This window comes from Halichondria panicea, chromosome 10 (assembly GCF_963675165.1).
Source record: "Halichondria panicea chromosome 10, odHalPani1.1, whole genome shotgun sequence".
Lineage (NCBI taxonomy): Eukaryota > Metazoa > Porifera > Demospongiae > Suberitida > Halichondriidae > Halichondria > Halichondria panicea.
Window position 1 is genome coordinate 628,734 of NC_087386.1, and position 12,826 is coordinate 641,559.

The 12,826-nt window shown below is 43.9% G+C and overlaps 1 protein-coding gene and 1 pseudogene across 5 annotated transcripts in view; both read right to left on the reverse strand.

Moving 5' to 3' along the window:
* Positions 1-31: 31 nt before the first annotated feature.
* LOC135342898 (ER degradation-enhancing alpha-mannosidase-like protein 3) lies at positions 32-6,863 on the reverse strand (annotated as a pseudogene).
* Positions 6,864-6,992: 129 nt separating this feature from the next.
* Positions 6,993-12,826, reverse strand: part of LOC135342893 (uncharacterized) — a 28,619-nt gene continuing 22,785 nt past the window's right edge. For 3 of the 5 annotated variants that reach the window (XM_064539762.1, XM_064539758.1, XM_064539759.1), the window contains 2 exons: positions 7,422-7,695; positions 6,993-7,317 (listed from right to left, as the gene is read on the reverse strand). In XM_064539762.1, the coding sequence (XP_064395832.1) occupies positions 7,082-7,317; positions 7,422-7,695 (510 nt within the window). In that variant the 3' untranslated portion in view covers positions 6,993-7,081. Of the gene's footprint in view, positions 7,318-7,421; positions 7,696-8,079; positions 8,229-8,303; positions 8,376-8,434; positions 10,556-12,153; positions 12,353-12,685; positions 12,728-12,826 lie in introns of all 5 variants that reach the window. The other 2 variants (XM_064539765.1, XM_064539764.1) reach the window with 1 other exon arrangement.

Here is a 12,826-nt window from a genome sequence, read left to right on the forward strand (position 1 = left end):
TACATGCAGTACATGGTACATTGAATTAGTATGACATCATTTATTGTTCAATCAATAAACCTTCAAATGATCGAAAAAATTAATATTTGAATTTGGACAATGATTCAGTAATTTGCTAGCTATACAGTTTTGTCCACTTTTCTCCTAGTGAGTGTTCTGGTTTCGTCTATTCGTGCCTTGTGTATCTGGAAGGAGGGCGTGACCCACTGCCCACACGAGCACTGATCACCTGACCAGTTGAATGACCCCAGATGAGCCGAGCACTAAAGACACAGAATCTGCCACATGTGTGTGTGTGTGTGTGTGTGTGTGTGTGTGTGTGTGTGTGTGTGTGTGTGTGTGTGTGTGTGTGTGTGTGTGTGTGTGTGTGTATAATTATGAAGAATATATAGCAAATTCTACGAGCTAAACAGTTGAATTCTAGAAAATAACGCAAGGCTATAGTCTTTGTTAAAATTGGATTTTAACTTATCACAAAATAGTACATGTATCTAAGCACACCATTGGAAAGGTAATTCTGAGAGCTCTTGAATGCAGTTTGAAATTGGACAATCAAACACAAATTACGGGCTTTGAAGATACGTATCTATTTTTAGCTAATGCACAAGTAGCAGCCTCACCTTCCCCTCCACTTTGCCCAGTAGAGAGCTTTCCATCCACTGTACTGGCTCGATGAACCATGAACTACACACATCATGAGTGGGCCCCTGCTCGTTATAATCCACCTCTGATTGAGTGGGTGGAGTTTGCCCTTGCTTTGTCCTCTTATACCATTTGATAGCAGCCTCGTTGGAGAGCAGCTCTCGGAGTAGGAGTGCGTCCAATCGCTGCATGAACACAGCCGGTATTATGATGTCACTGGATCCATCCCCACTCATGGAGAAGGGAGGGACCTGGGTCGTATTGTACTGCTTGACATTATCTGGGAGGGGGGGGGACCGTTAAGAGAGCATATTATACAATTTCACAAAGACCACAGAATGGTGTGCAATACTACTATATACGTACGTACAGTCAAGGACTTTTATAAACAGAATTTTATCTAAAGTTACAAGCTCTTGGACAGTGTAGTTTACCTGTGATGATGACCCCAGCTGCACCAGCTTTCTGAGCAGTCCTGGCCTGTAGAATACAATTAGTGAACAATTGTTCCTAAAACAATAATTATATCACAGGCACTTTAAGAGAAACATTTAGATAACGTAACGTAACCATTAATAGGCTCCACATGGTTATGGTGTACGGTACAACACTGTGTACCTTGAGTACAAGGAGGCAGCCTCCTCTGTTAATGAGCAGGATCTTCCCCATAATATCCCGGGCCTCCTGGGGGTCATACTCGGAGCATCCATTGTCCAGTACTCCACCGATTGGCTTCATCTCCACCAACTCCCCTCCCACTTGGAACTCCCCCACGCCCAGCTCTGGCCCGAACATGGCTGGACCTACAGTGAACTCGTGTCGTATGCCCCTCTCCTGGAGGTCAGCAGGGGTCAGTATACGAGCCAGCTTCGGTGTCTGTCTCTGACTACCATCTAATAGGAGGCGTAATACAGTTGCAGTCATTGCTATGGGAAACAGATTATTCAAATTTGGCAAATAAAACTATAGGATGGAGGGTTTTGTGTACTGTATGTATATATCAATTCCTATATGTACCTCCATACATTAAAGACGCTGCACATTGAAGTACATTACATGTGGTTGAAAGCTGTACATGTACTATTACCAACAACACTAAAAGCATTTTACCTGTGACGTGCTGCTGATTCATGAGCTTGACAATATCCTGCATGAGGTACCATCCCTCCTCTGCGTCCTCAGGGCTATTGGCCTTGGCCATATTGTGGGAGACCTGCACTTTGTCTCCCTCCACCACTTGAACCACAATGCCCAGCTCAGTGAGGATCTTCAGGTGACCTGGGTTCTTGAAGTCCAGAGAATTGATCGAGAGACGAGGAGGAGTGAGACGCTTACGCTTGGCACTGTATGTGTGTGTGTGGGCGTGTGTGTGTGTGTGTGTGGGGGAGGTATCAATAGCACACTTTATTCGAATTTGAGAGCAAATTTGAAAAGGCTTCATAATTATTGTGTATTGACTACAATGAACCAAGCTGCTGCTGTTACCTGGTTGGTCGTTTGTTGAACCTTGAGCTGGTGCAAAGTTTGAAGACCATCTTCTCAAAGCGGTCCAACAGGACAAACGGTCGTCGGTCATTAGGGCACGTCAGGTACGCACTGATCACCACAGATTCTGTGTGTGTGTGTGTGTGTGTGTGTGTGTGTGTGTGTGTGTGTGTGTGTGTGTGTGTGTGGGTGTGTGTGTGTGTGGGTGTGGGTGTGTGTGTGTGTATATAAACAGAACTAGACAACTGTGCTGACTAGACAGATTATTGGCTACTACTGTACATGATGTCTAGTGTGTGTTTCAGTGAACCTTTAGTGAAGCTGTCAGCGACTGGTTTGTTCTTTGCTGCCTTCCCGGAAGAGTCTGGTCCGCTAGTGGTGACAGTGACAGTGCTCATATTCACCAGGTCTGTGTTCTTCACCAGCAACTACACAGAGAGAGAACATCACATGACACACTCACACACAGCCAGGCTACCATAACCTCATTCAAAAGAAGGTACTCTCTATAAAAGAGCTGCCTTACCCCCCCCCCCCCCCCCCTACAATGTGCAGCTGCACCTAAAAAATGCATACTGAAGTAGCATAGCCGCTACACTGTGTATGTATTGTACCCACTCACTGCCTCTTGGACGACTCTATTGAGGGTGGTGTTAGCGCTGGCGAGGGAGAGGGGGAAGAGGTGGGCCTCAGTCGTGAACACAAAGTCATCCATGTTCAAGGGACTGTCCCCCTCGTCAGCAAACAACAAGAACAGATAATTGAACGTCTCAGCCCCAGTACGAAGGAGTCCATTCTATACAGTATCGAAGATTGCCAATGAAATGATATCGTACTACTAGAATATTAAACCCTTTGTGAATGAGATTATTATGACTTTACGATCTAACCTTTACATTCTGGTAAGGATAGTGATGTCATACAAGTACTGATATAGGTTTTTGCGAGATCTACATGGGGAACTAAATTCTAACTATTAGTAGATACACAGACACATGGTTCCCTTGACTTACCTGTCCTCGTGAGCGTTGGTCCTGAGGTCCTTGATGGCAGCGAAGCCACACCTCACTCTGGCGTACTTGTTCAAGTTGTTCACCACTGATCGACCCACGTCCAGGTAGTATGGATCTCCAGTCGCCTGCAGTAGCAACACAACATAATCGTTCATTAACTACTTAGCCATCAAAATAATACAGAGAGTAGAGTTAGAGCAGTAGCATCACAAGCTTTGGTCAATTACAGTACTTACAGAAATATTCCAATTACTGAGATGCTTTCTTCGAAACAACAGAAAGTGATATATACATGTACAGCTAATGCCCACCCACCCCACACACACACACACACCCACCCCCACCCCACACACACACACCCACCCCCCCCCACACACCCATCCACCCCCAAATTAAAATTAACTGCAACTCCCCCCCCCTCAATTTATCAGCTGCCATAACTTGAATTCCGTGGATCCAATTTCAACGATAATATTATTTTCTGAAAGCTTAGAAACACTCCTTTCAAATAGCATCATCAAAATTCTTATTTGAACGATAAAAGTATTTTCCAATTTGGCGATACCATAATAGCCCATGGTCCAAGGCCAAAAAATGACAAATTATGGCCCCGACAAATTTTTGGATTGAAATATATCATTTGAAAGGAAATTTTCTAAGCTTTCCGAAAATCACAAAATTTTGGAGATTCGATCAACGGTACTAAAGTTAATAGCTGTTGAAATTAACTGCAACTCTCCCTCCCCCTCAATTTAATTATTCTTTTCAGTTGCCATAACTTGAATTCCGTGGACCCCCACCCACCCCACACACACACACCCACCCCCATCCCCCACACACAAACACCCACACACCCCACACACACATGACAGTGTACCTTGTAGAGGAAGTAAGTGCTCTCAATGAACTCAGGCCTGAGAGGGTGGTTTCCCCAGTGGACCCTGAAGTCATGAGTGAATGCCTCGGGTAGGAAGTTGTGTCTCTCCATCACATGATAAAGCATGTCGTGAATGTGGATAGCTGTGTCTACATCACCCCACAGAACCTGGAGATAGATACAGCAACCCCCGTCATTTTAAACATGAAGGTTAGGTAAGTACAGTATATACAAAAATGTATACTGCATACTACAATAGACGGACGGCCTCTAAGAATTACTTTTCTATGTCAAACCGTTCTAGAGAGGTTCAGAGATATTAAGGCAAAACAGAAAACTACGGCACGAAAAACAATTGTTGATCTTAGCCTACCATCTTGTACTACCTTTATCAAAGAGCTACAAATAAATTCTAATATGGACACAAGTTACGGCCCCTAAAGGGAGCTAGTGGTTTCTCTTAGTCAGTGCATGTGTGTGTGTGTGTGTGTGTGTGTGTGTACCTGTAGACCAGGCCAAAACGCCAGAAGTGAGTCCATGAAAGATCTAGTCATTCGATGAGGTGAATTCATGCTCACCTCCACTAGCATGGGCCCATTCGTGATGTATCTCTTGATGGCATCATAATGCTGTAGGGGAGGGGGTAAAGAAAGAAAATGAAGTTGCTGACCTTGCATGAACATATTAAAGCTCTGTACTGTATACACAGTTTCTGTTAACTCCTTTACCTCACAATTTTAACTCTAACAGTAAGCACCAAGTGTTTCAATAACCCCTCGCTCACCTTCCCAAACCTCTGCAGATACTTCCTGTCCCCCAACAGGATGTAAGACTTGAGACAGTACTCATAGTATGAGTCAATCCCCGCCCCCACACCACTATCCACTCTCGTCCACTCAGCACTGTGTACGTTGATGACTGAGCCAACCAGATTGTGCCCTCGGTGTCTACTACGCCAGATTGCCTCCATTGCTTGGTGGGCTTTCACCTCAAACTGAGGATCACCTGATGGGAGAGAGAGAGAGCTTGACCATTACACAATGTATCTATCAAATGTAACCAACAATCTAAGCCTAGACAACTCTTAGAGCTACAAAATGCATTTGGTAATGTACACACACACACAACGCACGCACACACACAACGCACGCACACGCACACACACACACACACAATCACTGCACCTGTTAGTCTACTGAGGGCAGCAAACTCAAGGATCATGGACCCAGCACATGCCGTGCACGTTGTCTTCTCCATGTTAGGGTAGCCCATACCGTGGCGAAGGTTGATCTGAGGAGAGGCACAATATAATACAGCACATGTAACGGTTGTATTATCTACCAGTTTCAATTTTAGTACAGAATGGACTGTATTTTCTGTTGGCAAGTTTGCACAGTACAGTGGATTGCAGTGCACTTGCAACAGAGATTTGCCTACAATAAAGCACTTTCTACACATGTACAGGTTGTATTATCCACATGACATACTGTACACTTAGGACTAAGACCAGTTTCAAATTTGGTATAAAATTTTGAAATGTATTTTCTGTTGGCTATTTTCCAGAGTACAGAGCAGTCACCTTTGGATAGGGGAGACATGTGGTGGTGTTGAAAGCAGGCAGTAATCTGTTCCCCACTTCCACTGCCATTCTGAGCAGCCCCCCATCATACCAAGCCAACTGATGGTAGCCCTTCTCTTTGAGAGCCAGGGCAGCAAAGTGACCTCCCAGTAAACCACCTAGCACACGTATGTTGGCCTCAAACACTGATACCACCAAGTCACTGTCGAAGCTAATATCTGTCATGACTTTTTGTACAGCCGAGGAAAACTCATCAACCGAACCAATTACCTGAGGGGACAAACACATGTACATTGGTGGAGGGGGAGATTGCTCCTGCCCCTTTAATAATAACAGGCTACCATGTACAGTACAGTTAGAGTACAGCTTCCTCTCCTATAGTGTATTGTACTGATTCAGATATAGGGGAAGGAAGTCAAGGTAAGAGAGGAGCCTCTGGTGGAAGCATCTATATTAACTATTCAATACAGGAAACCATCTCCAGACAAATACAGTAGCTACTTAATTCACGGTAATGGCTTCTAAATAAGTTACATAGCTTCTCCTCCAATAGGGCCCCTCAGGGGATGTGGTTGCCCTGACCACCCACACACTATATGTATATACTTGACTCACAGCCAGAGTGTCCAGTGTGTCTATGAGGGTGAGGGAGAACCTGCCCAGGGTAAAGTCAATGTCCCCTCGTCCTTGCTCCACCCCCCGGACACGCCCCTTACACGTCAGTGGCATCAACTCATCAGCAGGATATGCAAAGTCCTGTCAGCAGTGTAAATCAAAGTCATGTGATTAGATAGACACGTCATGTGATAGGCTCACCATGTATGAACGGTAGGCATGATTGAACATCTCCAGAACCTTGTCCCTGGAAACCAAAATATTAAAATCAAATCATACAAACCAAAATTCCTCCCACACAATAAAGGCTGAGGTAGGTACACAATAAGGCCAGTATGGGAACCTCTAGACTACTACTAGGACTAGGGTAATGTGTACACACACACACTTACTTGTAGTGTTTCTTTTCAGTGGGGCCCATTGATAGTGCGCCATTGTGATGAGTGAGTAGTAGGGAGCACACAATCACCACTCCCCACACGTACAATACCATTGTCACTATCTGTACAATGGTTCTACTTTAGACTAGCTCTATGTGCTGCACTGTACACTCATTTGATAAGTATTATATTGCAACTCACCCTGTCAGCTATAACCTGTTCATAGTAGGAGGAAAGATAAACAAAGCACAGAGTCTCTAAAGGTCTTGAAGGTTGGATTTCAATATTTCACGACCATGATTTTTACAAACTGCACTTTGACCTTAGCGGTGTGACGGTATATTTCAATGTGTGGGCGTTGCTAAATTTTAATACTGCGCATGCTCAGTTCAACTTCTCACTCTCACAGAGACTACAAATAATGTGTTCAGAAAAGCAAAGCATTGCAGACAAAATAGCATCAATAATATAAAAATCGGTTTCGGTCAGTTCAACTCGTATTCTCTACAATGAATCTACAAATGTCTGTAGCAGTGTCTCCTCTTCTCAGTCCTATGGCAATTTCTACCAAGGCCCTGAAGGTAGCTCTGGTAGGATTCACTCTTCGCCACGCTCTCAATGCATGAGCCACTCCAGCTTGATTGCCATAGCGACTTGTGACATCAGTTACATCATCGAGGTCGGCTGGTGTGAGGTTGAGTCGATTCAGCAGGTTAGGAGTTGTGACTGAATGCAAAGAAAAAAGCTAAGATAATGATAGTCTATATCAAGCACTACACACATGCAGCCAGGCTAATAAAAAAAAATACGCAAACATTGAAAATAGTTACCTGTGATGCTATCAGCCAAATTGATGAGCTTCACTGAGGGCTTTTTGAGAGCGTCTGACAGGAGACTCCATGTTACATTTTGCGTACTCAGGAGCTCAGCCAGCATTTCACGCAAGCACAGCACATTATCGCCACGATGCTTGCTATCGATATTGGTGAGAACAGGATAAGTTAGACCTAGAGCCAATCCCAGATTGAACCAGTGAGGGCTGGCACTTGCATGTGCAGTGTGTAGTTTCTCGTAAACATGTTGCAGATCGTTAATTGTCAAAGCCTGTACAAAAGCAACAATCAACAGGGTTTCATTTGGTGGGAGTTGCCTTCTCAGAAATCTAGAGGAAACTCAAAGGGAATACAATTGAAGGAACAATATTTTTAATAGAACAGGTTGTATAATGAATTCCTAGGGGCATGCCACGAACCCAGAGGAGGATGTCAGGGTCAAAGGTCTTCTGTTTTACAGAGAACTTAAAAATATCAGTAGGAAATTAATGAAGAATGGAGGTACAAAAGAAAAATTAGACGATCGGAATGCAAAATCCTTGGGAAGTAAATTTTTGACTATCCTTTTCTGCCACGAACCATCTAGATACATGTACACTTTACGTCACTTTCACAAATATCTTACATATACCATTTGCTCGATCAATCCCCTTACTAAAATGTTAGGTTGCACACTCAGTAGGTGAGGAAATTTCTCCGCAAATCGAGTGATGTCACTCTCAGGGATTTCTTGATCGAGCTGTTGATCAGTCACTCCAGTCTTCCTGCACATGTCTTCCATTACAGAGGATGATTGCAATTTATCTGAAGAGAGAAATTCAATATTAGCAATCACTTGAATATAGATGGTTTAACTTTCATACTGCTATCTGATCATACCAGAGTATTGCTGCTGATCACTCTTTCTCTCAGTCTTCGTACAAGTACCTCCCGTAGCAGAGGATGGTTCACCTATATACATTAGGAGGGAACAAAGAAGTAAATTTCAATTTAAAAACCACTGTACTCACCAGAACCTTCGCTATTGTCCAGCCAGATTCTATGTTCGTCACTGAGCTCTTCCCACACATCAGCCTCAAGGGAGCACATCCAAAACTTACAGCCATTTCGTTCGCTCACATCGGCAAGGTGTAATTTGCGTATGCTTCCGGTGCTCTTCTTGCATGGGCAAAAGATTCCTGTCTCGGGTGTGTCGTTGTTGTAATGCAACGCTTGACAGGACAATCTAATGCTTTTCAAAATTTCGTTACGGACCGCAGGGCAAAGTTCTTTGCGAAGAGAAAAAAGGACCTTGATATATACTTCAAGATACGAGAAGGAGTCGATCAGAGTCACGGTACACGGGAGCTTGGGAAGTTTTAGCTGGATACAATTTTTAGCAAAGCAAATTGGTTTCCCTGAAGGAAGTAAAACTTTCCAGCCCAGCCTCTTGATTACGTCAACAACTAGACAGCAAAAGACTCCAGAGCGAATACACCCACTACGAAAGTAGATAGCGAGGGGTGATATTGTGAAGGAGGAACGGATTTTGTCTAGCTCAGCAGGTGGGATCGATGTGAGTAGAGATGGCATGAAGAACTCGGCTTGGTGGGAAGTGGCTTCCACTAGAGGAATGGGAGCAATCACGAGAAGATATTTCATGATCAACAGCATATCTTCTGGAGAAAAGATGCCTTCAACGTAATGCTTCTTAAAGAATCGTAGAAACTTTAAAGTGATTATGCCCTCGTCTCGAAATCTCTTCCATTCGGCCCCTGTCCCTCCTGGGCTAATAGTAGAGTGTGCATTCCTCAGAAAAATGGCGTGCTGTGAGAGCTCGGTGATCTTGTCTAGTGGAATCTGGGCATCCACAAACACTGTGTTGGGGAGAATGGAGGGATAGTAGTGCGCTATACACACGTTGTCAAAGAAGACCAGAGCAGCTTCAAGATCTTTGAGCAAATAACCAAATCGAGTGGCTAATTGGAGACATTCTTCAATGCCTAGTACACCTCGCTCAAGACTGGCAGATAAACTCTGGAGAAGTGAATCCAAGAAGGACCACCAGACAGGAACTTCGACTTGTAGCGGAATAGAGTCCTCAATAGCAATTCTAATCCTATTGGCAGTGGTCAGTGAATCTTCTTCTCGGCTGATTGTGTTGAGACCAAAAATCAGATTGTTCAATCCAAGATTTTCGTACACCAATAGCTTCTTGATATCGGGTGGAAGCATGTCGAGAATCTCTTGATTCCTCTCGATAAGTGTATCCGAGCTCTTCAGCTGATCAAAGAATGTGCCCACAAAGATCATCTTCGGCTTCTTGTCTTGTGAGGTATGGGACTCAATGGATCGAATGAGACTCTGAAGTGTCTCCCCAAGGGTCATGTGAGATGCACGAGGACTACCAACAAGCTGCCCATCCTTGTAGTACTCGTCAGAAGGGAAACTGGAGAGTTTGTCAATCAAACGCAGGACTATCAACGCCACCGAAATGTGCTTGATGAAGAGAGGGCTGATGTCGTGGAATTGCGGCTGGCCGCCACAGTCGGTAACATACACCCAGTTGGAATCAAACAGTTCTCCTTCTTGCTGGTCACTGCTCGACAGTTGGTCAGTTTCCTGTATGGGTGGCTTCAGCTCTTCTGCCACACCACTCACTACACTCGCTATCACTTCATCAACGGCTTTCTTCAACATTCTTGCAGATCCAGAAAGTGTATCGGAATCGTTCCTCAATGGGCTCGAAATGGAATCAAAAATTTGCTCATCGGAACCAGAAATTAGCTCGGTTGTGGTCATCTTCTTCAAGCTCTCGGCAACCCTTGATGCTGTGGATGGATCGGCGTTTTCTTTTGGTAACTTAGCGATGATTTCAGCAAGTAGCTTGCGCAGCTTTGGCTGAGACATCTCTTCCCAGCCTCTTTCAGTTGACTTGAATTTCGTGTTGGACACGGGTCGAATGCGTATTGGCTTTTCCATACAAGGAGTGCTTTCACGCTGTGGTGGAGGGGGCTTGTCGGTTAGCAGGTGCTTGAGGTTGGTCTTCCCTGTTCCCGCCGGTCCAAACACAAGCATGTTGACAATGTTGACCGAGACGTGTCCGTGCTTCATCGCCTCATCAAACAACCGCTTTGCTGATAGCTTCGATTCTAATGTGTATATGTGGTGTATGTAATGCTAATAACCACATGTACAGTAGAGGGATATACGAACAATGTACATTGGGGTGGGGAAAACATGTGAATATATAGAATTGCCAAAGCAACAAGAAAGCTCTTCTGTGTTATTTAATTACACCGTTGCGTAGCCTCAAGGCATAAATTGGTAAGGGGTCATCGTGATATAAAACACATAATAATATATAATCATCGCACTCGATCGTCACTCGGGCTTCTGCCTGTATGTCATAAAATGCATGTTTGCAAGGATAATACCGATAACGCGATTAGAACACGATGGGCATCAGCTATATATGTTCAGTCCTACAGTATATTACTACAATGTCCAATAAACAGTGTCCATATACCATGTAGAGTAGCAAAAGGAACGATGCTCAGTTTAGTATGCCTAAACTGTACTACGTACATGTTAAAAAAGTCAGTTGCCTAGCCAATGAAGTGTCAGTGGAAAGGCAACTGGACTACTAGCCTCGTTCCCAGGCCGATCTGTCTCCAATTTAATTGAACGCTAGGTAGACTCCTAGGCCGATCCGTCTCCAATTGAACGCTATATAGGCCTAGGCCTGGTATTGATTGCATTTGGGCGTGGTTGGAATTCGCTCAAACGAGCGAATTCCTAAGCGATTAAGGATTTCGATGGAGCAATAGCTTATAAATTCCCTGTACGAAGCAAGAAGCCTTACTCTCTTGAAGGAATAGGCCCTCAAGCTCCTGTCTGAGGGAACGGATGTGTTTGTGTGGTTCCCAACAACAGGGTATGGCATATCTCTTTGCTACCAGTTGTTATCATTTTTGATGGACTACAAGCTTGGTAGGACCAGCGCTCCCCTTGTCCATCAAAATCCAGAACTGAAGTCTCCATAGTCGAGTCACAGGTAGCTAGCTAGCTTGCTAATAAAAACACATTTAGTATTTAATCGCTTAGGAATTCGCTCGTTTGAGTAAATATGCCCAGATACAATCAATACCAGGCCTAGGAGTCGACCTATATAGCGTTCAATTGGAGACGGATCGGCTACTGGACTACGTGAAGATATTAAGGACATGAAGCAGCTGAACATAAACCACTTTTAAATCGTAAACCTTTAAAGCTTGCTAAGTGGGTGACCCACCAATGACAGGGAATACATGTACTGGGTAATAATGATGTGGCTGATCACTACAGGAATGTGCTATGCTTGAATTAACATGATGATGTCATAATTAAGTAACACAGTACAACGTCACGAACCCAAATCATTGAAAGTTGGTATTAAAAAGTCCAATAAACCATATCCATAACACCACAGTGTGTAGAGTAGTAACAGGAACAATGCTCTAGTACACTGTAGTGTGTCACAATCAGGGTCAGTTGCCTAGCAACACAACACATGTGATAGGCGAACGAAAATGTTGTGGGTGGAGCAAACGCTTTTGCAATAACACGATTATATAAAGTATGAGGACCTCACAACAGCTGTAGGTACAGTCTACTAATAACACACTACATGTAAGTTGCTACAGGTACGAGTGATTGCAACTATGAGCATCAACACTCACTGTACTATAAAGTTCCTTGCTCCCCTCACCTTCCTTTCTCCGTCTCTCTGGTCTTCCTCGTATCTCAGCAATCCTATTCTCATAGTATTGTATATTCCCCTCACAACGTTGTATCTCTGAGACACACTTCTTGATCTCCCCCTCCACCTCCTCCAGCTCTCCGAGCAGTTGTCTCCGGTCTTGGTCAGTGATGTCACCAGACAGTCTCTGTTGGAGGGCAGCTCTTCTCTGGGGGAGTAAAGAATTTATATACAACTGAAGAAAAATTCCACCAAATAGAACATGCAGCTGATACAAATGTACAAATTATCAAAATATAAAAATCAGCAACCACCAACCTAAATAAACTTGGCGAGCATAATTATATATTTACCCGCTATACGGTATAACCTCACACAGACAAACAGTAAAAGTGGACTTACAAATCATACCTAAAAAAAGGTAGACAAAAAGCAACCATTCATCATACAATGGACAGTACATGTACACACATTGTCGTTCTGCTAGACTACGTGTACCACTCTTACCACGAGAGTAGTAAGTGCAACTGTCAACACTCACCGTCTCATGACGCTTCAGTTCACTCTCATACTTAGCCTTCTCCTGGACAAGGTGAACAACAGTGGGTTAGACTGTGTGTTTGTGGTCACACATTATGAGTTGTCTATAGGAGCAACCAGTATAGCTACTAGAGTCAGGTAA